The sequence below is a fragment of the Heloderma suspectum genome, chromosome 3 (genome assembly GCF_057233095.1).
Source record: "Heloderma suspectum isolate Gila_16-S chromosome 3, 16-S_ref, whole genome shotgun sequence".
In the NCBI taxonomy this organism is placed as follows: domain Eukaryota; kingdom Metazoa; phylum Chordata; class Lepidosauria; order Squamata; family Helodermatidae; genus Heloderma; species Heloderma suspectum.
Window position 1 is genome coordinate 39,465,516 of NC_139460.1, and position 27,775 is coordinate 39,493,290.

At 40.9% G+C, this 27,775-nt stretch overlaps 1 protein-coding gene across 8 annotated transcripts in view; it reads left to right on the plus strand.

Moving 5' to 3' along the window:
• PDS5B (PDS5 cohesin associated factor B) overlaps positions 1-27,775 on the plus strand; it is a 114,311-nt gene that overhangs the window by 22,812 nt on the left and 63,724 nt on the right. For all 8 annotated transcript variants that reach the window (XM_084843002.1, XM_084843008.1, XM_084843007.1 and 5 more), the window contains exons 4-9: positions 14,194-14,280; positions 14,554-14,651; positions 16,356-16,482; positions 22,901-22,981; positions 25,340-25,480; positions 26,522-26,637. In XM_084843002.1, the coding sequence (XP_084699128.1) occupies positions 14,194-14,280; positions 14,554-14,651; positions 16,356-16,482; positions 22,901-22,981; positions 25,340-25,480; positions 26,522-26,637 (650 nt within the window). The remainder of the gene's footprint in view (positions 1-14,193; positions 14,281-14,553; positions 14,652-16,355; positions 16,483-22,900; positions 22,982-25,339; positions 25,481-26,521; positions 26,638-27,775) is intronic.

Sequence of the window (27,775 nt, forward strand, 5' to 3'; positions counted from 1 at the left end):
ATTGGAATTAGAATAGCATGCAAAACCTCTGCTTAATTGTGTGGGCTATTGACAGTAATGCCAAAGTTCACTAGGTGTGTAGCCTTTTTTAAACTGGTCAAACAGGCAAAACTACAAAAAACAGTGAATAAGAGTTCACATTCTGTATAATTTCTTACCTTTATGTGTGATGAGAGCAGTAATGTGCTGTTTGTTTGAATAGTGATATCTTTTTAAAAGCAAGTCATTTTTTAATTCATTAGCTTTTTTTTTAGGCTGCATGAAATTGAAAATAGTTTGGCCCGTGGTTGAATTTCAAATAGCCACGTGTTTCTCTATTATGAAACGTTCTAATGATAGGAAGTAGCATTTACATCTACAGCTTTTAGCACCATCATCTTGCTCATCTTGTTGATAATTTGGAGACTTGTGGTGCATGTTCAAAATAAAAAATATGGTATGGAACTTAATTGTTCACTTGTATTGCCATAATAATAATAATAATATTGTATTGCCATAATAATAATAATCGCCTCAGTAGACCTTGTTAAACAGTAGTGAGTGAAAATGAATGTCATTTTCTGGTCAGTTGCAAGGCAGAACTGCACAGTGTTGCTTCTTTTTTGGTCATTCTAGGTCATGCTCATAGTTAGCTTTATGATGAAAAGCCTTGATATAGCTGGGAGTACTGTATATGCCAAACATATTATGGATTCAACCAGTTGCAATAGGATTTCTTTTTTCAGTAGGGCTTCTTTCTGCATAAGCACCTAAAGCAATAATTCCAAGAAGGTGATCAGCTGTGCCTCCTTATAGTAGAAATAGTACCTGAGTGCAGAGAAGTCTGTACTTTATGTATCATGACTCTGGTTGTTCACTTCAGCCCCTGTAGAATATCTGGCTCCTGTTGTCTATGGTGAAGTCTATCTTTCTCAGCTATTCTATCCACAGCTTCAGTGCTTCTTTTGCTGCCTTCAGTGATTCCAGTCTCTCCGAAACCATTATATATTATATTAATTGTAATTAGGACTGCATTAAAAAAAATCAAAACCTTTTAATGAAACAAAAAAGTGTTTCCCTATTAATTGGAAAGCAGAAGGCAAGCACCATATTGAAAGAGCTTTCCCCCCTCTCTCTCACATGAAGAAATGCCTCTTCTAAGATAATGCCTGCCTTTAAAAACAGAGTATGCTTTTTGCTTCTGAAATACTACTTTTCCCTTCATGCAAATATAGGCAAATTTCACCAATAGACTAATCAACTATAACTCATATAATTAAAGGATTAACATTTTAAAAACGGGTTATAGGCATTTCTGTTTAGGTATAGGTTATGTCTTTCTTCCCTGTTAATATATAGTTTCAATCTGCTACTGAGCTGAAGTTTAGATTGATTTCCTTAAGCTCTTTTACATTATGGGCAAATTGGATTTTGAAGCTGCATTGCCCTATATTCTTTCTATAAAGGAAAGTGTCTTTAGAAAAAATCTTTTTTCTATTCACCAAGTCTGACTATAGGTTTCTGGCTCATTGAGGCCTGCAGTCAGAAAAGATGTTGCCCTGGGACCATAATTGGACAATTTAAATGCAGTAAGTTAGATACTCAGATTTTGATTGCTCCGCATTTCTGAAAAATAAACAATTCTCTATTTCTGGCACATGTGAAATCCAATTGTTGTATTTTCACATGTGGATGAATTTGGGGGAGTAGTGAATAGTATTGTATGGCTCAGTTTGAATAAAACACTAACCATAGTTGGTTGAAAAGTCAGGATCCAGCTCACAGATGTTCAAACAAATTTTGCTGTTTTACCTAATGTTGGTTTGTTGTCCACCTGTCTCTGTGAATACTCTGCTATGTGAAAGACTTTTGCCATACCTAAGGACTGGGAAGGCATTAACACTTCTCTTACCGTTGGCCTGCTACAGAAACAAGACTGGAAAAGTGAATGTTCTCCTCAAAGATCTTAATTTTGCTTGCTCCTGAGCAAAATATCCCCTTCATGGATCACTGCCTTGTTGTGGCGAAGGAGCTTGCATAACTCAGTGAAGCCATAAGCTATGCCGTGCAGGGCCACCCAAGACGGACAGGTCATGGTAGAGAGTTCTGACAAAATGTGGTCCACTGGAGAAGGAAATGGCAACCCACTCCAGTATTCTTGCCAAGAAAACCCTGTGGAACATATCACAATACTAAAAGATATGACGCCAGAAGATGAGCCCCTCAGGTCGGAAGGTGACCAATATACTACTGGGGAAGAGCAGAGGGTATTTCCAAGTAGCTCCAGAAAGAGTGAAGCAGCTGGGCCAAAGCCGAAAGGACACTCAGCTGTGGATGTATCTGGTGGTGAAAAGAAAATCCGATGCTGTAAAGAACGATATTATTTAGGAACCTGGAATGTAAGATCCATGAATCAAGGTAAGCTGGAGGTGGTCAAACGTGAGATGGCAAGATTGAACATCGACATCTTGGGAATGGGTGAATTTAATTCAGGTGACCATCATATCTACCACTGTGGCAAGAATCCCTTAGAAGAAATGGAGTAGCACTCATAGTCAACAAAAGGGTGGAAAAAGCAGTACTGGAGTAGAATCTCAAAAACGATAGAATGATCTCAGTACAAATCCAAGGCAAACCATTCAACATCACAGTAATTCAAGTCTGTGCCCCAACCACTGAGGCCGAAGAAGCTGAGGTTGATTGGTTCTATGAAGACCTACAACACCTTCTAGAACTAACATCAAAAAAAGATGTCCTCTTCATCATAGGGGATTGGAGTGCTAAAGTAGGAAGTCAAGAAATCACAGGATAACAGGCAAGCATGGTCTTGGTGTACAAAATGAAGCAGGACAAAGGCTAATAGAGTTTTGCCAAGAGAACACGCTGCTCATAGCAAACACTCTTTTCCAACAGCACAAGAGGTGACTCTACACATGGACATCAATATCGAAATCAGATTGATTATGTCCTTTGCAGCCAAAGATGGAGAAGCTCTATACAGTCAGTAAAAACAAGACCTGGAGCTGACTGTGGCTCAGAGCTTCTTGTTGCAAAATTTCGGCTTACATTGAAGAACGTAGGGAAAACCACTTAAGCATTCAAGTATGACCTAAATCATATCCCTTATGAATATACAGTGGAAGTGAGGAATAGATTTAAGGGATTAGACCTGATAGACAGAGTGCCTAGGGAACTATGGACGGAGGTCCTTAACATTGTTCAGGAGGCAGCAACTCAATCCATCCCAAAGAGAAAGAAATGCAAGAAAGCCTAGTGGCTGTCTGAGGAGGCTTTACAAGTCGCTGAGGAAAGAAGGGAAGTGAAAAGCAAGGGAGAAAGGGGAAGATATATCCAACTGAATGCAGAGTTCCAGAGAATAGCAAGGACAGACAAGAAGGCCTTCTTAAATGAACAATGCAAAGAAATCGAGGAAAACAACAGAATGGGAAAGACTAGAGATCTTTTCAAGAAAATCGGAGATCTCAAGGGAACGTTCTGTGCCAAGACGGGCATGATAAAGGACAAAGAAGGCAGGGACCTAACAGAAGCTGATGAGATTCAGAGGAGGTGGAAAGAATACACAGAAGAACTATACAGGAAAGATCATAATGTCCCTGATAGCCATGATAGTGCGGTCACTGAACTTGAGCCAGACATCCTAGAGAGTGAAGTCAAGTGGGCCTTAGGAAGCATGACTAACAACAAAGCTAGTGGAGATGACAGTATTCCAGCTGAGCTATTTAAAATCCTAAAAGATGATGCTGTTAAAGTGCTGCACTCAATATGCCAACAAATTTGGAACACTCAACAGTGGCCACAAGACTGGAAAAGGTCAGTTTACATTCCAATTCCAAAGAAGGGGAATGCCAAAGAGTGTTCAAACTACCGTACAATTGCGCTCATTTCACATGCCAGCAAGGTGATGCTCAAAATCCTACAAGCTAGGCTCCAGCAGTACGTGAACCGAGAACTACCGGAAGTACAAGCTGGGTTCCGAAGAGGCAGAGGAACTAGAGATCAAATCACCAACATTCGCTGGATCATGGAGAAAGCAAGAGAATTCCAGAAAAACGTCTATTGCTGCTTCATTGACTACGCTAAAGCCTTTGATTGTGTGGATCACAACAAACTGTGGCAAATTCTGCAAGAGATGGGAGTACCAGACCACCTTACCTGTCTCCTGAGAAACCTGTATGAGGATCAAGAATCAACAGTAAGAACCAGACATGGAACAACCGATTGGTTCCAAATTGGGAAAGGAGTACGACAAGGCTGCATATTGTCGCCCTGCTTATTTAACTTATATGCAGAGTACATCATGAGAAACGCCGAGTTGGATGAATCACGGGTCGGAATTAAGATTGCCGGGAGAATTATCAACAACCTCAGATATGCAGACGATACCACCCTAATGGCAGAAAGCGAAGAGGATCTCAAGAGCCTCTTGTTGAGGGTGAAAGTGGAGAGTGCAAAAGCTGGTCTGAAACTCAACATTAAAAAAACGAAGATCATGGCATCTGGCCCCATCACTTCCTGGCATATAGAAGGGGAAGAAATGGAAGCAGTGACAGATTTTATTTTCTTGGGCTCCAAGATTACCGCAGACTGTGACTGTAGCCATGAAATTAAAAGACGCTTGCTCCTTGGGGGAAAGCTATGGCAAACCTAGACAGCATATTAAGAAGCAGAGACATCACCTTGCTGGTAAAGGTCCGTCTAATCAAAGCTATGGTTTTCCCAGTAGTAATGTATGGCTGTGAGAGCTGGACTATAAGGAAGGCTGAGCGCCGAAGAATTGATGCTTTCGAACTGTGGTGCTGGAGAAGACTCTTACGAGTCCCCTGGACTGCAATAGGTCAAATCAGTCCATCCTAAAGGAAATCAACCCTGAGTGCTCATTGGAAGGACAGATCCTGAAGCTGAAGCTCAAATATTTTGGCCACCTAATGCGAAGAGAAAACTCCCTGGAAAAGACCCTGATGCTGGGAAAGACTGAAGGCAAAAGAAGGGAGCGGCAGAGGATGAGATGGCTAGATAGCATCACCGATGCAATGAATATGGACTTGAGCACACTCCGGGAGAGAGCGGAGGACAAGAAGGCCTGGCGTGCTATGGTCTATGGGGTCACGAAGAGTCGGACACTACTTAATGACTGAACAACAATCAAAATACAGTCCTAGAGCTGTATTCCCTTCCCCCACTTTGTAGACCGTGATGTTCCTGCTCTGGGTTATTCTCCCTCCAGTTTCCACCTGTTGAAACTGTTATAGGAGCAGAACATGCTCACATGTTCATTGTCTAGCTGGACAATGGATCACACTAGACATGGGTAAGACTTCTGGATCAAAACAGCTGTTTATTGTGAGGCTCACAGGCATTCTGTCAGCAAAGTGGCAGAGAGCCCCGAATGTTCATTGCGGCAGGCTTTTATACAGTGAAACACGTCACATATAGGGAAGTACTCTAGCCATGCTCTGGTAGCCGCATTACTTGGAGGCATTCACACAGTCTGTTATCTGGAAAGGGGCTGAATGTTCCTTCCCTGGACAGGGTGAAAGCTTGCCAGCTACTGCGACTCAGTTACTGTACGAAGTACAGTGTTGTCAGCCCGCAGCCTGGGGAGGAACCCATTCTTCCTAATAATTCTCAGAGATGCTGCTGACAGGTTCTAATTTGCTACTCACAGACTGTGCTGCCAGAACAAGGTGGGCTAGCATACAAACATCAAGCAACTCTGGTTCACATTAAACACGAGCACGAGTATCCATTGAACACCTTATGCAGTTGTCGACGGCACTCTTATAGCTGCGTTGCCATTCTAGGGTACACATAACACCGCCAGGGTGAGTTAAAGGATTCTTTCCACAAAACTGAAAAAATCCTGGACGTCTGCCTCAGCTTTGGCCAGTTGTCCTCACTGAATCCCAAAGCTTCAGCCCTTTTACTTTGTGTCAAGGAGACAGCTAATAGGTTAACTGGTTTCCTTTAACCAATACAGGAGTAGTAACAGGAAAAATAGACCTTCCTATTTGGTAGCATTAATAAATAAAACTGACACGTGGTGTGTGTGTGTATAATAAAACAAATAAAATTTTATTAAACACAACATATAACTATTTAATCATCCTATACTTAATCCTCTTCAGCAAAGGAGATCGTTACCTTGTCATGGCGCTGGAGCACCTCAATGACGTCATGAGCTAAACCATGAAGGGACACCCAAGACGGGAAGGTCATGGCAGAGAGGTCAGACTAAATACGATCCCAGGGGAAGGAAACGGCAACCCACCCCAGTATTCTTGCCATGAAAACTAAATGGATCAGTACAACCAGAGATATGTCAGTATATCATCGAAAGATGGGACTCCCAGGTCGGAAGATGGTCAAAATGCTACTGGGGAGGAGCAGAGGATAAGTTCAACTAGCACCAGATGTGATGACGCAGCTAGCTCAAAGCCGAAAGGACAGCTAGCGGCCGATGGTGCTGGTGGTGAACGACGAATCCGATGTTATAAAGATCAACACACCATAGGAACCTGGAATGTAAGATCTATGAGCCAAGGCAAATTGGATGTGGTTATTGGGGAGATGTCAAGATTAAATATAGACATTTTGGGTGTCAGTGGACTGAAATGGACTGGAATGGGCCACTTCACATCAAATGACCACCAGATCTACTACTGTGGACAAGAGGACCACAGAAGAAATGGAATAGCCTTCATAATTAATAATAAAGTGGCGAAAGCAGTGCTTGGATACAATCCAAAAAATGATAGAATGATCTCAATTTGAATTCAGGGTAAGCCATTTAACATCACAGTGATCCAAATATACGCCCCAACCACAGATGCTGAAGAAGAAGATCAGTTCTATGAGGATCTGCAGCACCTACTGGATAGTACGCCAAAAAAAGATGTTGTTTTCATTACAGGAGACTGGAATGCTAAGGTGGGTAGTCAAACGACACCTGGAATTACAGGCAAGCATGATCTGGGAGAACAAAATGAAGCAGGACATAGGCTGATAGAATTTTGCCAAGACAACTCACTGTGCATAACAAACACTCTCTTCCAACAACCTAAGAGACGACTTTATACATGGACTTCACCAGACGGTCGACACCGAAATCAGATTGACTACATCCTTTGTAGCCAATGGTGGCGAACATCTATGCAGTCAGTAAAAACAAGACCTGGAGCTGATTGTAGTTCAGATCATGAACTTCTTATTGCACAATTTAGAATCAGACTCAAGAGAATAGGGAAGACCCACAGATCAGTTAGATATGAGCTCACCAATATTCCTCATGAATATGCAGTGGAGGTGAAGAATAGATTTAAGGGACTAGATTTAGTAGATAGGGTCCCAGAAGAACTATGGACAGAAGTTTGCAACATTGTTCAGGAGGCGGCAACAAAAAACGTCCCAAAGAAAAAGAAAACCAAGGAGGCAAGATGGCTGTCTGCTGAGACACTGGAAGCAGCCCAAGAAAGAAGGAAAGCAAAAGGCAACAGCGATAGGGGGAGATATGCCCAATTAAATGCAAAATTCCAGAGGTTATCCAGAAGAGATAAGGAATTATTTTTAAACAAGCAATGTGCGGAAGTGGAAGAAGATAATAGAATAGGAAGGACAAGAGACCCCTTCCAGAAAATTAGACATATCGGAGGTAAATTCCAGGCAAAAATGGGTATGATCAAAAACAAAGATGGCAAGGACCTAATAGAAGCAGAAGAGATCAAGAAAAGGTGGCAAGAATATACGGAAGATCCGTATAGGAAGGATAATATCGGGGATAGATTTGACAGTGTGGTCAGTGAGCTAGAGCCAGGCATCCTGAAGAGTGAGGTTGAATGGGCCTTAAGAAGCATTGCTAATAACAAGGCAGCAGGAGATGACGGTATCCCAGTTGAACTGTTTAAAATCTTGCAAGATGATGCTGTCAAGGTGATGCATGCCATATGCCAGCAAATTTGGAAAACACAAGAATGGCCAACAGATTGGAAAAAATCAACTTATATCCCCATACCAAAAAAGGGAAGCACCAAAGAATGTTCAAGCTATCGAACAGTGGCACTTCTTTCACATGCCAGTAAGGTAATGCTCAAGATCTTTCAGGGTAGACTCCAGCAATTCATAGAACAAGAATTGCCTGATGTACAAGCTGGGTTTAGAAAAGGCAGAGGAACTAGAGACCAAATTGCCAATATCCGCTGCATAATGGAGAAATCCAGGGAGTTTCAGAAAAAACATCTATTTCTGTTTTATTGACTATTCTAAAGCCTTTGACTGTGTGGATCATAACAAATTGTGGCAAGTTCTTGGTGGTATAGGGATACCAAGTCATCTTGTCTGCCTCCTGAGGAATCTGTATAATGACCAAGTAGCAACGGTAAGAACAGACCATGGAACAACGGACTGGTTTAAGATTGGGAAAGGAGTATGGCAGGGTTGTATACTCTCACCCTACCTATTCAACCTGTACGCAGAACACATCATGCGACGTGCTGGGCTTGATGAAGCCAAGGGTGGAGTTAAAATCGCTGGAAGAAACATTAACAATCTCAGATATGCAGATGATACCACTTTGATGGCTGAAAGCGAGGAGGAGCTGAGGAACCTCATGACAAAGGTGAAAGAAGAAAGTGCAAAAGCTGGGTTGCAGTTCAACCTCAAAAAAACCAAGATTATGGCAACCAGCTTGATTGATAACTGGCAAATAGAGGGAGAAAATGTGGAGGCAGTGACAGACTTTGTCTTTCTAGGCGCAAAGATTACTGCAGACGCTGACTGCAGCTAGGAAATCAGAAGACGTTGACTTCTTGGGAGGAGAGCAATGACAAATCTTGATAAAATAGTGAAGAGCAGAGGCATCACACTGACAACAAAGGTCCGCATCGTTCAAGCAATGGTATTCCCCGTAGTAACCTATGGCTGCGAGAGTTGGACCATAAGGAAGGCTGAGCGAAGGAAGATAGATGCTTTTGAACTGTGGTGCTGGAGGAAAATTCTGAGAGTACCTTGGACTGCAAGAAGATCAAACCAGTCCATCCTCCAGGAAATAAAGCCAGACTGCTCACTTGAGGGAAGGATATTAAAGGCAAAACTGAAGTACTTTGGCCACATCATGAGAAGACAGGATACCCTGGAGAAGATGCTGATGCTAGGGAAAGTGGAAGGCAAAAGGAAGAGGGGCCGACCAAGGGCAAGATGGATGGATGATATTCTGGAGGTGACGGATTCGACCTTGGGTGAGCTGGGGGTGGCGACGGCCAACAGGAAGCTCTGGCGTGGGCTGGTCCATGAAGTCACGAAGAGTCGGAGGCAACTGAACGAATCAACAACAACAACAAATACTTAGTCCTAACCTATCTACCTACCCACCCCTTCTGAACCCTTCACCTAAACCCCCACTCACTAGATGTATCTTCACTGAATCCGTCAACCCTATCTGTTAAACTGTCAGCTCTCTTCTTTTAAAACACCTTAGAATTCTCTCACTCACAAGCAGCATGGCCAGTGGTCCGGAATGCTGGGCACTGCAGTCCAAAATATCTAGCAGGCACCAGGTTGGGAAAGGCTGCTTTAGGAACATAAAGTAGCTTTTTTGTTCCTAAAGTTGTTTTATTTGTAACTTGGTTTGCTCATAAAATTATCATTATATTTTAAAACTTCTAAAAGTAAACTCAGTTGGTAAATTTGTAATTATTTAAACTATACTTTTGAATTTAATATACCAAATGTGATAATTTTATTGAGTGAACCAAGATATACATAACACATTTTAGGTTCCTATTTAATGTCTGACCAGAGGGAACATCAGCAAGCAGCCCTTGAAACATCTGAATCATCCTAGAAGCCAGAAAATGCAGAGGAAGACTGGTGTACAGCATCTGTTCCTATTTGTAAAGATGTTAAGGAAATTTCTAAATCTGTAGGGTGGAGCGGATTCATCAGTCTCTGGGGGCGGACCATCAAATTTGGTCTCCCGCCCCTGCAGAGGTTACAGGTGGCCTGAAAGTGAAAACTGATCAGATAGTGATCATCCATGCCAAAGGAGTCATTACTGGCTCCCCCACCCGCAGGTCATTTTCTCCCAATCCAGCACAGAAAACCAGGTTCAAAGTGTGTCCTGCCACATGTGTTGGGCAAAATATTATTTGAGACAGGCCCATGGTTGACATGGTGGCCATGAAATCCTGAGCCGCTCCTGACAGAGTAGCCTCGGCATGAATATTAAAGTCCCCCAAGATCATAAGCTTTGGAGTCCTCAACTTCATGCTCGAGACCACCTCAGGCAGGGAGACGGTTGGGCAACAGGGTGGGCAGTACACCAAGAAAATGCCTGTCCTGTCTCAGATGCCCAACACTAGGCACAGACACTCAAAACTGGCTGATTGTTGGATAGAGTATCTAACCAGCTTAGGGAAATCTGATCTGAAGGAAAAGCGATTGATATTTTATTTAGCCAGGAAAGACTCAGCTTAGGGATGGTAAGCAATCATATTTAATTTAAGAACCTTTTAGCAATCACAACCTATTATTTGAAGAGTGACATTTTATTCACTTTAGTAAATAATTTCTGTTATTGAACATCTTATCTTTTGTTCATTTTAAAAAGTTGTCTCTAGTGGTAGTGTGAATCCCATGCCTGTGCCAAACGAACCAGGCAGTCTCTTTTTGGTAGAGAGGGTTTATTCTAGTGACAGCAGTTAAAAAGTTTTATAGCTAAGGCAGCATTTCCTAGCGGTGAGGTCTAATTACGAACTTCATTAAAAACTGTGGCAGTGAGTTCTATAGACCCAAGTCTCAACGTTAATTTAAAAAAAAAAGAAACAGGTGGAATAACCCACATGCTGTTCTGTCACATCTGGTTACAGTAGCTAGATAACCTACAGTGTATTTTTCATATGTGGGCTTTCAATTAGAACTACATGAATTGATGGCTACAGCATCTAACCAGAACAAGCCCAGAAGCACAGGACTCTAGAAAAAAACCCAAACTGTAAAGAATGCACAGTGGTGACTCTGTTCACATGCTGGGAAACTGAGCATAAATGTCTATCAATAAAACATACTTTAGATCGATAATTTTGATAAGGAATGAAACAAATAACTATGCTGGGAATCTTACAGAGAGGATTAAAAAACATTCTCTTGGTTTAGCACCATATATGAATGCAGCATTATAAGCAACAATCCCATTTTCAGATGCTCTCCAACTCTCTTAAAAAAAAGTAGTTTTCTCTCTAGCCCATTGATCTTTAACTGGTGGGCTGGAACCCTTATCTCTAAAGCACCTGTGGCCCTTCTTAGATGGCCCTTGATCCCCCTTCCTGCAGAGCTTAACTATGTCAGGGGGTGTGCCTAGGGATGCCAGCGTGCATGGCTTCACTCAGATGAGGCGGCCACATGGTATCCAACTCTGACAGATGTGTACATTTGCTTGAAGGCTTTGCTGTATTAAACTAAGGGCTATTCCAACCCTTGCAAAGCCAGGTTTGTTCTCTAGTTAGGATATATTTGGTTAATTTGTGTGTAATGTATTCTGAAAGTGTTCAGTGTTCATTTTTATACGTCAGAGTTAAAAGAAATCACACCTTCCTTTGCAGACCCTTTTTATTAGATTATCCACATTTACTATCTTCATTGTATCTATATTTTTCGTAAATGTGGGCTTTTCAAAAGCATTTGTAGCAACATGGACATTACAGTATTTTGATTTTAGTCTGATTATTTTCATACAAATAGTTTTGAAATGCTTCTTCCCAGCAGTTGGAGCTCCTGTTCCCTCTTCCTATAGTTCATCAGTTATTTTCACTTTTCTAATATAATGCAAGACAGTCTCACCAAAACCTCTCAAGTGCCAGTGCTCTGGATGACACAGTTCTCATGTTGACACTAGGAGACATGTGAGGCACAAGAACTAAAATAGGGAACATCTTTCTGCAGGCATTGTGGAGATGTGGAATTGGGATCCTTCCGGAAACCCAGGTTCTATATTGTCATGCCAAGACAAAAGTATATGGATTTTGTATTTTGCTTGAAGGGTGTGTGTGTGTCTGGGGGGGGACTTAAGGGGCAATAGATGTCTTTGAAATGATTCTGCAACATGAAACTCTAAAACCTCCTGCTCCCCTGTGCCTTATGATTCTGACTAACAGATTTGCAGACATATTAGTCTGCAACTCCTTCATTGACAGTGACCTTAACTACCTCAATCCATGTATTATTCTATCCTTTCTTACTCCTTTCTTTAACCCATGGCTAACCCGGTATTCCTCCCTGACCACCCTCTCTTGTGGAAATAGTGCCTTCTACTTGCTTTTTCTTTTGAGTGACTTACACTGTATTGGTCTGCTTTGCACACTTGAATACACAGGGGTGGAGAAATTTTGTTGCTGAAAGAAAGCCTCCTGGTGGCTGTATGTGGGAAATGTTTATTTAAGCAGTCTTTTTTTGTTTTCTGCTGAGACTGTGTGCATTACTTACAGAATTGTGATAATGTGATCATTTGGTTTTCTATAGGCTAGAAAAGATGATGCATTTTTATCCTCACAAGCTAAAGTAGGTGCTAAAGTTCTCAAAAATATGTATGAAATGAGCAATCATGGATGGGTTCATCAGTGATACCCATGACCTCCATAGCATCTTATTGCCATCTTAGGAATTGTTACTTCAATGCTTGTCCAGTATTAAAAATGTTTTAGTCACCTTTTCAGCTAAATAAACTTTACGAGCAACTTACAAAAAGAGAATACAAGATGAACTTATTACTCCTAGGTTAGTTAATAAGCATTGACATTAGACCACACCTTCCTGGAACTTCTAGAAGATGGAAGATGAATACATACCCAGAAACTGCCAGGACTGCTTTGGTGGCCAATAATTATTAATACAATTAGCTGACACTTGATATTTTGAGGAACATGATGGTATTTGAAGGTACAACAGCAACAGACTTCTGTTAATTTCTCGCTCAGTAGCAAACCTCCTGATAAGTTTTTATTATTGTTGGACAGCTGCCAATCAAAGAGCATATTAGAAATGTATTAAGTGAGGGTGGCTACTGCTAGCTTGCAACTATTCAGTTAAATTTACAGAACTAAATTAAGTTGAATAGGTGGGTGTCAGGCATCACTGCCTTTGATTTTGTTAGGGTACCTCTTGCTTTGTTTATATTTTGTGTAATTTCTTGTTTAGGAATAATTGTGACTAGTCTTTGTTAGATAATGGTCTGTTAAGGAAACTGGATGATTTCCTAGACTTCTAAACTGGGGTGGCGTAATTAAAAATGTTTCTGTGCATGTGCTAAATATTTTTGGCTTTCTGCCTTATCTGGAGTTCCAGTTATTGACTTGTTTGGAAGTGCAATATGTTTACTTCTGGAAAAATAGGTGCCTAAAAAGTTTAGATCAATAAAATAAATTTTCTGTGGTGGCCCCCACTCTGTGGAACTCCCTCCCTAGGGAACTCCGTCATGCCCCCTCTTTAATGAGCTTCCGTCGTGCATTAAAAACGTGGTTGTTCAGGCAGGCATTTGGGGTGGGTTAGGGTATTTTTAAAAAAATGTTTATGGTAAAATTTTATTGTTTTAAATTGTTTTATGGTGGGTTGTACATCGCCCAGAGTGGCTGGGTGACCAGTCAGATGGGCGATTAATAAATTTAATAAATAAATAAATAAAAATAACCTTTTCCAGTATTGGATACATACTGCTGGCCAGCGTTTAGCTCTCTTGATGGATGACCATGTTTCACACGGGTTTTAGAAATGCCATTTGTTGCATTTTTCCCATATTCAACATGGGTGGGGGTCACACTAAAAACATAATGTATGAAGTAACCTGGTTTTTCTTTAAGGATGTGGATTTAGAGCTAGAAGGAGGAAAGAACAAGTATTACCTCTTTCAGAAATGATCAGGAGTTCCTTCTACTGATAACCATCTGTAACAGATTCAGAAAATTTAGAACCTGCTATTGTTCAAAATAAAATAAAGTAAAAATCAGTGCTGCAAAAATCTGCTTAATAGTCTTAATATTTTCTGTCTTTTTATGTGCTTCAGACTTTGATTGTGAGAGCAAGAGGTTAGTTAAAACATGTTATGAGTTCACTAATTCATAGAGAAATGGTTTTTTTTCAGTTGAAGTGAATGATTATACCGTTAATATATATTGTCATGTCATGTGAAATAAATTACTGTTTCCTTTGTAGGATATATTTATGTTCATAACAAGACAGTTGAAAGGATTAGAAGATACAAAAAGCCCACAGTTCAACAGATATTTTTATTTACTGGAGGTGAGTTTAAATTATTTACAATTAGTATTTATCTTGATTTAAACGATCAAAGGGATTACTTTTTGTAAAATGCCAATAGCATTTTATGATAGTCAGAAACATTGTTCTGTTCACCTGGAACTGTTATTCAGTCTTTATTTTATTGTTTTTTTGTTAAATTGCAATTACTGTATCTTTAATTGGGGGGTTGGACTCGATGGCCTTATAGGCCCCCTCCAATTCTACCATTCTATGACTATTCTATGACTCTAATTGACTTTTCCTCCTATACAGAATATTGCGTGGGTTAAATCTTACAACATATGCTTTGAATTAGAAGATAGCAATGAAATTTTCACACAACTGTACAGAACATTGTTTTCTGTAATCAAGTAAGTATATTATCTTTGAAAATAAAGTTTTGATGAATATGGGGTTCAAAAAACATTTCGGATTGTTAGGAATCAGCATCTCTTTAAGGTGCCCAGCTGACTAACAGTGCAATCCTGTACATATTTACTGAGAGGGAAGTCCCATTGTGTTCAATAGGACTTACTCCCAGGTAAGTCTGCATAGGATTGCAGTCTAAGGGAGCAATTCTATGGCCACTAAACACTGTCTAGAGGACCATAGGATTTTTCGGTTTCTAGGAACCAAGGTCCCCACCCCCTCGTAGCCAGTGTGGTTCTCTCTGGGCCAGCTACATCTCTGCGCTAGGAAATGGAGCGTGGAGACGGCAAAAGGCGGGTGGTCCCAGGGGAGGGGAGGAGACCGCAGAAGCCATATTATGCAGCTTCCTATGTGCTGCGCAGCCTCCCCCCCCCCCCCCCGCTTCAAAGGTCCCCAACTAGACTGGCGAAATTGCCTGTCTAGCCAAAAACTCTGGCCACCCTGCATTAAATAGTCATCAGGCTCCGAGTTCAGAGGCTGATGACTATCTGCATAGGATTGCACCCTAAGATACCTACAACTTTTTCAGCCATTCATGCAGTTATTTAGTTTGTGAAAGTGATTGACTAAATGTTCCGTTTTAAATGGTTCTTATAGTCTCTGTATGCATGCAGCAGCACAAGCATAGAAACCTTTACATCACAGTTGATTGTGTTATGTTGTTCATGAACAATCATACTAAATATCAGCCAAGACAATTCTCCAAACTTACATTGCTAGTCTTCATTTCCTTGGCTACACCTCTGCCGCTTCCCATTGCGCTACCCCCTCTATTTAATGTCACATATTCAAGCCTTTGATCTAATTCCAGAATTGTGAAAAATAAAAATTATGGTGTTACTGATTTTGCATTGAGACTTTTAGCATTATAGGATGACAGTGGTAAATGATCTGAGTCATAATCCTCCAAATACATACATAATTTTTATGTATTTCTAAAGTTTTCTTAGCCACCCTTTCCCTAAATGCTCTCAGGGCAACATACCATAACAGTGACAATGAAAGCCATGCTAAAAACCAAAACAGCACAATAAACAATCAATTAAAAGCAGCAGAGGCTAGAAAAAGGCATAAGATGAACTCCCATGGGCGATCTGCCTGGCGCCAACACTATATTCTTTTTGGCACTGGTTGAAAAACTTCAAACAAATAGATCTTGTTTTAAAATGAAAAGATTTAGAGATTTAAATTTGTATCTTTTTAGCTGGTTGAAATAGTTTTATGCCTCCTCATTTTTAGATTGTTTTATTGTATTGTTTTAAACAGTACAGTATTGTTGTATTGATTAAAATGGTTAAAAGATCCAAGAGATTAAAAATGCCTTAGCCTGGTGCCCAAACTATCACAAAGTAGGCACCATGTGGACCTCTCTGGAGGGGATATTCCATAACTGGGAGACTGCTACTGAAAAGGCCCTCTCCCAAGTAGCCACCCGGTGTACCTCAGCATACTAGGGCCCTCAGAACAAGGCCTCCGATGATGATCTCAATAAAATAAATGAGTATTATGAAAAGATAAATGACTTTTTAAGGAAAGTAAGTGTGTGTATAGAAAGTAAAGCAAATGCTACATTATTAAAATTATTTTTGAGAGGAGACATAAATTAAATTGTGTTGCTGAGCTGAAAGCTGTTCCTCTAATTTCAGCAATGGTCATAACCAAAAGGTTCATATGCATATGGTGGATTTGATGAGCTCTATCATTTGTGAAGGTGATACAGTGTCTCAGGAGCTTTTGGATACAGTTTTAGTTAACCTGGTACCTGCACATAAGGTAAGCATTAATATTTTCTGAACTTACTAGCATTATCCTTGCTGATGATGTTAATGTATATGGCAAAGTTATATTGAAGCTACCTTTTATTCAGGATTTTATAACCCAGGGCTAGACTGCTCAATTAAAGCTGTGAAGTTAGCTAAGATCCAATACCCTCACTTCTCAGAGAAGTAGCAGCTCTCTAAGGTGAGAAGCAGAGGAACTGTATGGGCTTTCAGCTCAGTGTTTTCCTGAATTTAACACAGGACACTATTGGGCAAGCTATATTCGTGTTCCTCTTCTGCGCTAATAGTAGCCCTTCAGTTCTAATAGATGGAAAAACAGCTGTGGTCAATGCCATGGCAGTGGTTGAGAGAGGAGAAGGCAGAAAAGCAACTATGCAGAGTAGGCGGGTAGGTAACCTTCAAAATAATGATTTGTAAAGCTAACTTTATCCCACAACTTTGAAAATACCATGTGGAAATTACTTAGTAAAATCAACAAGTATTTGCCCTTTTTCTGAAGCTGATCCAGGAAAGAGTAATTATGTTGGTGACAATAAACTGCTGATTCTCCATCTCTATAAAACATAGGGAAACTCATAGTTTTGCTTTGGGGACCCCATAAGTTGAAGTCTTAAGTTTACTGAAAAATGTAAGGTATACTGTCCCTCCCCCCACTCCCTTGATTGATCAAGAGTATAAAACTAGACCTATTCAGGCAGTATGCCTTAATACAGTACAAGCAACAGGCATAAGAGGGATGGGGTGTGCGTGCCAGAACTGTCCCTGATCTCCCCATCTAGGAACTGAGGAACTGAGGCTTGGTGTCACCACCAATAGTGGTGACAAAAGATGAAGTTCTCAGCCTTATTGATAAATTGAAAGCAAATAAATCACAGGGCTCAGATGGTATCTATCCAAGAGTTCTCAAAGAACTCAAATAAGAAATTGCTGATCTTCTAACCAAAATATGCAACATGTCCCTAAGATCAGCCTCTATACCAGAGGACTGGAAGATGGCCAATGTAACACCAGTTTTCAAAAAGGGATCCGGGGGGATCTGGGAAATTACAGGCCGGTTAGCTTAACGTCTGTTCTGGGTAAATTGGTTGAAGGCATTATTAAAGATAAAATTAGTAAACATATAGAAGGACAAGCCCTGCTGAAAAAGAACATGGCTTCCACAAAGGCAAGTCCTGTTAAACTTTTAGAGTTCTTTGAGAGGGTCAACAGCCATGCAGACGGGGGTGATCCAGTAGACATTGTTTACTTGGACTTCCAAAAGGCTTTTGACAGAGTCCCTCACCAAAGACTCCTGAGCAAACCTAGCGGTCATGGAATAAGAGGACAGGTCCTCTCATGGATCAGTAACTGGTTAAAGAACAGAAAGCAAAGAGGAGGAATAAATGGTAAATTCTCCCAATGGAGGGATGTAAATAGTGGAGTCCCACAGGAATCTTGTATTAAGACCAATACTTTTCAACCTGTTCATAAATGATCTGGAATTAGGAGTGAGCAGTGAACTGGCCAAGTTTGAGGATGACACCAATTATTTAGGGTAGTTTAAACAAAATGGGCTTGTGAAGAGCGCCAAAAGGATCTCTGCAAGCTGTGAGAATGGGCATCTAAGTGGCAAATGCGGTTCAGTGTAAGCAAGTGTAAAGTGATGCACGTTGGGGCAAAAAATCCCAACCAAGTATAGCCTGATGGGATCTGAGCTAGCGGTGATAGACCAGGAAAGAGATCTTGGTGTTGTGGTGGACAGTTCAGTGAAGATATCAACCCAGTGTGCGGCCGCTGTAAAAAAGGCAAACTCCGTGTTAGGCATAATTAGAAAAGGAATCGAAAATAAAACTGCCAATATTGTACTGCCCCCATACAAATCTATGGTGCTGCCACACTTGGAATACTGTGCCCAGTTCTGGTCGCCGCATCTAAAAAGGGATATTGTAGAGCTGGAAAAAGTGCAGAAAAGGCAACTAAAACGATCAAGGGGCTGGAACATCTCCCTTACAAGAGAAGGTCACGACAGCTGGGATTGTTTAGCTTGGAAAAAAGTAGGGTAAGGGGAGACATGATAGAGGTCTACAAAATTATGCATGGTGTGGAGAATGGGGATAGGGAGACATTTTTCTCTCTCTCTCAAACTACTAGAACCTGGGATCATCATATGAAGCTGATTAGTGGGAGATTGAGGACAGATAAAATGAAATCCTTCTTCACATAGGGCATGGTTAACTATGGAATTCGATACCACAAGATGTAGTGATGGCCAGCAATTTGGATGGCTTTCAAAGGGGGTTGGAAGAATTCCTGGAGGAAAAGGCTATCAGTGGCTATTAGTGTGCTACCTCCAGTACCAGAGGCAGTGAGCCTATGTACACCAGTTAATGGGGAACATGGGTGGGAGGGTGCTGTTGGGCTCATGCCCTGCTTGTGGAAACCTGGTTGACAGCTGGTTAGCCACTGTATGAACAGAATGCTGGACTAAATGGACCCTTGGTCTGATTCAGCATGGCTCTTCTTATGTTCTTATGTTCATGTAGAGCAGCAAAATCTACAGGGGGCTTCTTCTCGTGCTTGCTTGAACATGAGTAAAAACCTCCACTCGACCAGGAATCTACTGTATTTCGGTTCCCAATCACACAAAGGATTCTACTTGTATCCAGAAGAACTCACATAGAAACCCATTGTTGACTTTCCTGTTCAACATGGGGAGAGGGAGACTTTGAGGGCATGGCCTGCATATGAGGACGTTGGGGCTAGGGTTGGCATGTTAATCCCATCCCTCTTATGCCTGTTGCTTGTACCTTAGTCAAACATAACACCTGAATAGGGCATGTGTGTTTGCAGTTTCATTACTTGAGCTCCTATATTGCCAAAATTTTGTGCTAAAGCCCTAATTGCCACACTTAATTGTAAATATGATTCTTTGGTGTAAAGGCATAGATGTATTTTAGTTCAGATTCACTGAGCTGTTTTTGTTATTGTTTGTTTAATTCCTCTAGTGTTTTATTCCTGTTATACATTTTGTAATTTTGTATAGGTTTTATTACTGTCACTTATTTGCAAGCCAAAGGCCATCTTCTCTTCTTCCTATATTTGTGATGTGTTCTTCATGACTATCTATCTTGGCTACTTATATACTATTTCATGTTAGTTTTCTGAAGTTGCAGATGTATAATTATCTCCTTCAGATGTTCTGGATGCAAGGAACTAGTACAATTTGGAAGACACTAGAGACACAACTGATTCAGGCACTGTTAATCTCAAGACCCGATTATTGTAATGCGCTCTATGTAGAGCTAGCCTTGGGCTTGGTTTGGAAGCTGTAGGTGGTGCAGAATACTCCAGTGTGGCTGCTAACTGGGGCTTCTTTTTAACAGCATGTCACACCCTTGTTAAAAGAGCATTGGCTGCCAATAAGCTACTTGGCCAAGTTTAAGGTGTTGCTGTTAACATATAGAACCCTTAACCACTTGGGACCAGGTTACTTTAGGGATCGCCTCACCCCGTATGTCCCTGCCTGAGCTCTGTGGTCATCTGAGGGAGCACTTCTGAGGGTACCACATGCTCCTGAGGTTTGCCTCAGAAGCACTTGGAGCAGAACCTTAACCGTTGCAGCACCCACCCTGTGGAACAATTTAGCACTTGTCATTAGACAGGCCCCCACAGTTCGATGTTTAGATGTCTTCTCAAGACCCATCTCCTAACACAGGCCTTCCCTGAAGTGTGACCCAGCCAGTTATGGTCTGTAGCGCACAGTAGAGTATGCAGTTTTATAGCTGATAAACATGTTTATTGTGTTGTTTTATTGTTATACTTGTTTTGATCATATATTTTATGTTCATGGCTTTGATACCTCTGTAGAAAGTGGTATATAATTTTTAATAATGATAACATTGATATTTTACATTAGTTTTTATTTGGAAACCTTGGGTTGGATCCAGATTTAGGCACATGGAACTGAGCTGGTGGAAGTGGACTTTCCCTTCTCATCACCCCCCCCCCCACAGCAGCCCCTCTAGCCCCCTCAAAATGATTCACAGAAGGTCAAATAGTCTTGCTGAATGGGGTGAGTTGTAGGGAGGGGGGATCCCTGAAAATCTGCTGTAGAAATCTTTTGTAAATACAGCCTTTCTATCAATGGAAAGCAGATCCTGGATCCAACCCATTAAATCTTCCGATTTGTGTGAGAATACTTTCTATTTGGCACTATTAATTGAGTAGATGAAGTTGATCTAGCTATTGTACAACAGTATTTTGAGACTGAATTTAACCTGACCTGACTTTTCATAAAATGGGATGAGTTAATTCATGATCTAAATCACCAAGAAAAAAGTCCAATTTAAATCAAGTTTCACATTTTCGTATTTGTATGTTTCATGCACAAGAACACATACTAACTTGTTGCCATAACAACTAAATATTGGCTTGCAAACTAAATAAAGCCTCGATGCAACCTAGAAACATAATCCAAAACCTTTGGGCATCTAGCCCACATATGCTGCAGAATTATAGGTGTTCAGAGACGAGAAATTTCTGTTAGGCTCTCCCTGTATATATGTATGGATACTGTGCAAGCACACTTAATTGAAAGCTAAGCCTAGCATCATGCACATTTATTTGGATGTAGGTTCCATTGGAGAAAGTAGTTCTTACTTCCAAGTAAAGATGCACTGGACTGGGCTTTAAGTATCCAGAACTTTTCCATAAGCAAGGGCTAGTTGTTATTGTGCAAAATGGCATTTCTCAGTGAGATGGTAAGTAAATAAATATCCTTAGTTTGAGAATTAAATTCTCAGTTGAACACTATGCAGAATTTAGATAGCTGGAAAGGATAAAATAGGAGTACAAGATTGCTCATAAGGGATCTATAGATAATCGTGGATCTCCTAGGCCCTGGTGCTTGTACAAAGTCCCTGGATCCAACAGGATGCCTACAATAATAAATACAATACATAACCTGTTTTGTCATTTATGATGTTTTAACCTCAGAAGTCAGGGTTTTTTTTTTACCCTATTTAAAAAACAGAAACATAAAAGCAGCCTTTAACTGCAATCTCCTTAATAGATGGTTACAGTTCATTTGTAAAGGTTACGACTTATATCCAGTGGTGGCTTTGCCTTAGCAGAAAGTACTTTTACTCGTTTAAGTTAGTGCACCCAATTTTCACTGATCCCTCCTACCTACTGCAGCCTTGTTTGCCATATCCTGTACCGCCAGTGCTCAGAAGCAGCTTTTCAGGAGAAACGAGCCTTAAGTGGGTTGAAGGAATTTGCAAAAAATTAGGTGCTCTAATGTATGGAAACACTTTCCACTAAAGCAAAGCCACCATTGCCTTATACAACCCTATAAGTATTGACTTTAACAAAGTCATTTTTATTAAATTCAGATTTCATACTTTTAAAAAGAGATGCTTACTATGATTGAACTTTTAAAAACACTTTTTTTTAGTTTACACGTGTGTGTGTGTCTGTTTATGTATATATATTTATAAATAAAATTACATTGGGTTGTATCCAGTGTTAGTCCTACTTAGAGTAGATCTACTAACATTGGAGGCACCAAATATGTCTACATTATAATTCTAACAGTATGTATAGAATAGCAATCTAAAAATTAACTGAATGGAGAGAGCAATCCTTTGGAGAGAGATGGCCGCTTCTGAACTCAGAGGTGACCGCCTATCCAGTGCAGGGCGGGAGGAGCGCGTCTCCTTCTCACTTCATCCTCCCTGAATTTGCAACTACATAGCTGATTTCGGCTGTCTAGCCACAGGACCTCAGAGCATGGGGTGGGGACACCGGCCGTCACGTAGGAAGTGTTATACTGGCACTTCCAAACTCCCCGCACCCAGGAACACCCTGTTTCCCTTGGTCCATGCTGCTCTTCTAAGCATGGAGTGCAGAGCCAATCCACACTGCATACGAGGTGGCTGGGAAGGGGGTGGAGGGCAGTTCTCCGGGAATCGACCAATCCTATGGCTGTCTAGCTGCTGTCTAGCGGCCATAGGATTGTGCCCTAAGTGAAATCATTAGACTGAGAGATGAAAAAGACAACAGAAACCAAGCTTCATGACTGACTGACAGCTCAGTCTTATGACAGCTAAGTCATACTTCTCAGAAGTAAGTCCCACTGCGTTCAGTGGAGCTACGCCCAGGTATGACGTATATGAGACTGCAACTTGAATAATGTCCTTTTATTGAGTTTTGAAAGTTGGACACAATATTGACAGTGTGTATAGTTGTTTTTCTGTATTGTAATGTAATATTTTTGCAATATTTCTAGTTTTTTAATTTTAACCGCTATTTATCAATCCTGGGGTTTTGAGGATTTGAAAAAAGCCAATTACTTTGATTTACTTATTAGTACTAGAGATAAATTTTGAAGCTTTCTTTTACAGCATTTTTGTCTTAAATATATCTTTCAGAACTTAAACAAGCAAGCATACGACTTGGCAAAGGCTTTATTGAAGAGGACAGCCCAAGCTATTGAGCCATACATTACTAATGTAAGTGAGAATGTAAGGGTGCAATCCTATGCACGTTTAGACAGAAAAGGTCCTACAAATCCCAGCATTCCCCAGCCAGCCACGTGTGCTAAGATGTATAACTTAATGATGACTAAACATTGGTGGGGTGGTAGAATGCTTTATGATAACTGATAGCTTTATATTTCAGATTGAATATTTGAATGTTCCCCTCACATTAAATAAAAAATCCCTGCACACAGTTGTCTGCACTCTTATGTAGCCAGAGCATTATCCATTAACCAAGGAAACAGCTGCTAATTGCATTAATTGGTGGATGTATTGGGTGACTTGCCACATTGCTTGTTTGAGTGAGGCATCAACTTCGCTGTCCATCCTTCTTCCAGTGACGCAGCTCCTCCGTAGGGAGGTGTACTTCAGTTTATGAACATACAGTTGGATCCAGACTATTATGCTTGAAGTGGACATCTTGAAATCTATGGAACAAGTTACTCATTACAAACATGTCCCATTGATTTTAATTGGTCTACTCCAGGGATAGGAAATATGGTGTTCATGGGGACCATTGTGCCCCTTCCCCTCCTACTGAAGATGGAAGATGGTGGATGGCTGCAGGCCAATGCTTTCCTTCGCAGCATACCTGGCAACCAAGAAATAGAAGGGAAGCAAGAAAAAGGAACTTTGAACCGTGGGCTCAAAGGAGTTGCTTAGTGTGTTGCGGCTTAGATCTCACCTATGCCTCGCACTCAGTCTTTTGGGCAGATTATTTGTCCTTTGCCTTCCTTGGGAGTCATTTTGTAGTGGCGTCCACAACAGTTTCTCAAATTGCAAATGTACCCATAGGCCCCCAAAAGCTGCCTACTTCTGGTCCACTCTAAGCATGACTAAGTCTGGATCCAACTCATAGGCTTGAAATACTATGCATACTTACTTTGGAGTAAATTCCATTGAACTAAGTGGCACATGTTCAAGTAAACATGCATTGGATTGGATTGCACAGATTAGGGATAGGAGTGTCTCCCATGTTATGTTTGTCCATGCAAAAGTATATGTGGAGATGATCAATGCAAACATGTTGAGTTACTTCTCATGATGAGCAGGATACTCTCTCCCCAACCCCTTTGTAATTTGCGGCCTTTTGTGCTCCTGATGACATTCTTGGGACTGTAACCCTCATTGCCCACTTCCCCACTTACTGATCTGGTAGCAGCGGTGTGAGGACTGGAGACTTCCCTCCCTGTGACTTGCTGGAATGCTGCTTCAGCAGCATCCCAGGCATCAGGGAGTCTGTAAGGTAAGCTACAGGGTGCCCTATATTGTGTAGTTTCCAGAATGCCTGATGTCCAGGATACTGCCTGGATACTGCAGTATACCAGCAGCTGCCAGAAAGAAAGGGAGCAAGAGAGACCTCTTTCCATGCTATCTCACTGGAGCATTGTCCTAGTAAGTGGGTGGGTAGGGGAGGAGTTATTCTCTTGCTCAGGTAACAATTTGAGCTGGAGAACAACTCCTGGGTCCTAATTTTTACCATAGCAGTCAATATAAGTAACTAAGATTTATATTCCAAACCAGGAAAGTACTTTAATAACATCACCACTTGTTTCCTGTTTAAAGATTGATTCACAAAAAGTATTATGTGAACCAGTGTTTAGCTGAAAATAACTGACATTAGTGTTCTTGCTTTGTTATTAATACAGGATTTTATTACATTTTATTTTGAATTGTACCCATTAACAGTTTATCCTGTGCAAATAAGGCTTGAAAAGCATTATCAGTTTAAATGTTTCCATAAAGAAACTGAATATGATATTATTTCTAGATGTTTGAAAGCTGCCCCTATACATAAAAGGGCTTAAACACATACTTGGAAGAAAGTCCAAGTGAAACCAGAGGGAATCTTCCAAGTACATATCTTTAGTGTTGTGTTAATGTTTCCTGCAGTTAATCTAGTTGAATCACCAAATGCAGTAGAAGTTCTTGAAGAATTCTGCATTAGTGGACCTTCCTATGGGACGAGTTGGCACGATTCCACTGAGAGTTAGTTTTGAAATGATGTAATTTTAAAAATATGGAGAGCTAACCTAAAGTGCTGGAATTTGAAAGAAACAATTTGTTCATTTGGGTTCCTCAAATACTTCAGTCATACTTACTTACAGTGGCCACAAGAATTATTCTTGCAGCTTGAGGGTCACAGGGTTTTTTTTTTAAGCGTTATTCTCTGGACTTTTTTTATGCACTGTGTCCTGGTATTCTGTATTTCCCCAAAATACAATTTTGTATTGTATTTTGTAAAATACAAAATACAATATAATACAATTTCTAAGAGAGATTGAGAACCTGTTTGTATTCTGCTATTGATATATCTTGTTTGTCTTACAGTTCTTTAATCAAGTGCTTATGTTAGGAAAAACGTCTATAAGTGATCTCTCGGAGCACGTTTTTGACTTAATTTTGGAGCTATATAATATTGATAGCCATCTTTTACTCTCAGTTTTACCACAGCTTGAATTCAAGCTTAAGGTAAGTGTTACATCAGGTGTGTCAGAATGTAAGATTCATTGCATGTGGAAATGTACTATTTTTCAGTAATGTTCACTCTACCTCAGTGAACATTAGTGTCCCAACTACTTTTCCTGATGAACACCCATCACTACATTTTCTGCATTCCAGTTACCCATAGATGTACACTCCAGTGCTCCTCTGTTTTCAACCCATCCATACAAAGGGCAACATCTGTGCAAAGAGCAGCCAGTGCCCCAGTCTGCTGTATTTTTTAAGGACTGTGTGTGTGTGTGTGTGTGTGTTATATTCACTAGTCTTTCTTTTTAACAATAGGCTGGGACACACTCCATCACAAACAAGATTGCTTATAGGTAGAGGGCCCAGAATGACACTCTGAGCATCTAATGCAGGAGTGGGCAATTTGTGGCCCTTGGACAACCTGTGTTCCTAGGGCCATATGCGGCCCTTGGACTAATTTCATACAGCCCTTGGACTAATTTCATGTGGTCCTTGGTGTAGTTTCATGTGGACTTCTGAATGCGATTAGTTCAGAGCTCTGACATTAGATCCCTGTCCCTTCCTTGGAAGGCTGTTGCTTGGGCAGAAAGAGGACAGGAGAGAAAAGGAGATGCCAGAAAGAGAGAAAAGAGGGTGGTAAAAAAAAGAAGGGATGATCCACCCTCTGTTGATTCTGCCCCTGCCCACTACTGGTTTTGGTCCCATTTACCACCGATATGTGGCCCCCAATAGATTACTCATGAGGTGATGCAGCCCTCAACAGAAAAAAAAGTTATTCATCCCTGATATAATATGCCCAATTCATTTATAAGATTGATATTGTAGGACAGTTTCATTGCATTCATTATCAACTAACTTGGTTGATTTGTTGGTTTATCTCAGTGACTGTTATTTGCTTGCTCCATAGTATTCTAGATTAATATACATGTTAACTTTGGGGAAAACATCAGCTTTTTTTAAAAAAAAGAAATTGTTTTGTTCGAAAGCTTGTTTTTGCTGTGTGTGTGTATAATATAATATAAAAATGTATTTATTTTCCAGAGCAATGACAACGAAGAACGCCTGCAGGTTGTAAAACTACTAGCAAAAATGTTTGGGGCAAAGGATTCAGAATTGGCATCCCAAAACAAACCACTTTGGCAGTGCTACTTGGGGAGGTATATATTGTTTTAGTTTTTTTCCTTAAGGATTAAACATTGATGGAATTTTAATTATTCAACATTTTAAATAATTTCTTTTTTTCTATAAGCAAGAATCCCGAGCTTTTCATATGCTTCTGCGAAGATGTTAAGGATAGTTTGGAGATTTTCCTCTGAATGTGCGCAGATTACGTTATCATCAGCATATTGAAGTTATATGACAGAGGATGTAATTACCTTACTTTTTGCTTTCAGCCTACTGAGATTAAAAAGTTTTCTATCTGTTCGATAAATGATTTCTACACCAGTGGGAAGTTTCCCTTCAACAAGGTGTAGAATCATAGCAATGAAGATAGCGAATAAGGTTGGAGCAATGACGCATCCCTGTTTAACGCCTGATCCCACTTTGAATGGATCACTTTGAGAGCCATTGTTATCCAAGATTGTTGCCGTCATGGAGGAGCCGCAAGATGTTCACAAATTTATTAGGGCATCCGGTTTTCTTTTATAAATCTTTTTCTTTTTAATATATTTTATATTCTTTTAAACTGTTGTGCATTTTATATCCTAACATTTTAATATGTGCCTGGGAGGACTATTGGGCAACTCAGGGGGTGGGGGGAGGTGCCACCATAACTGTGGTCACGGGCAGGGGGAGGTATGGCATTGGGGGATTAACAGGCCAGCTGAGGAGAAGAGGGGCTAGACACCTTACAGCTGTCCCCTCTTCTGGTTCTTCCCCCAACCTGATGGTTCCTGGCAGCCTTACCAGTCTGCCCTCAGGTCTGGTGGTGCTGCTGCTGAATGCCAGGTCGGCCCAAAATAAAATCTCCCTCATCCATGATTTGATTGTGGATGAGGGGGCTGACCTGGCATTTATTACTGAGACCTGGGTGGGGGAACTGGGAGGGGTCACTCTCAGCTGTGCCCTCCTGGGTACTCGGTGCAGCACCAACACCGACTTGAGGGTCGGGGAGGGGGAGTTGCTGTGGTCTATAGGAATTCAATCTCCCTCTCTAGGCTTCCTGCTCATTCGAGTGCAGATCTTGAGTGTTTGTACCTTGTGTTGGGTACCCGGGACAGATTAGGGATTCTGTTGGTGTACCGCCCACCCTGCTGCCCATCAGACTCCCTGCCTGAGCTGACGGAGGTGGTC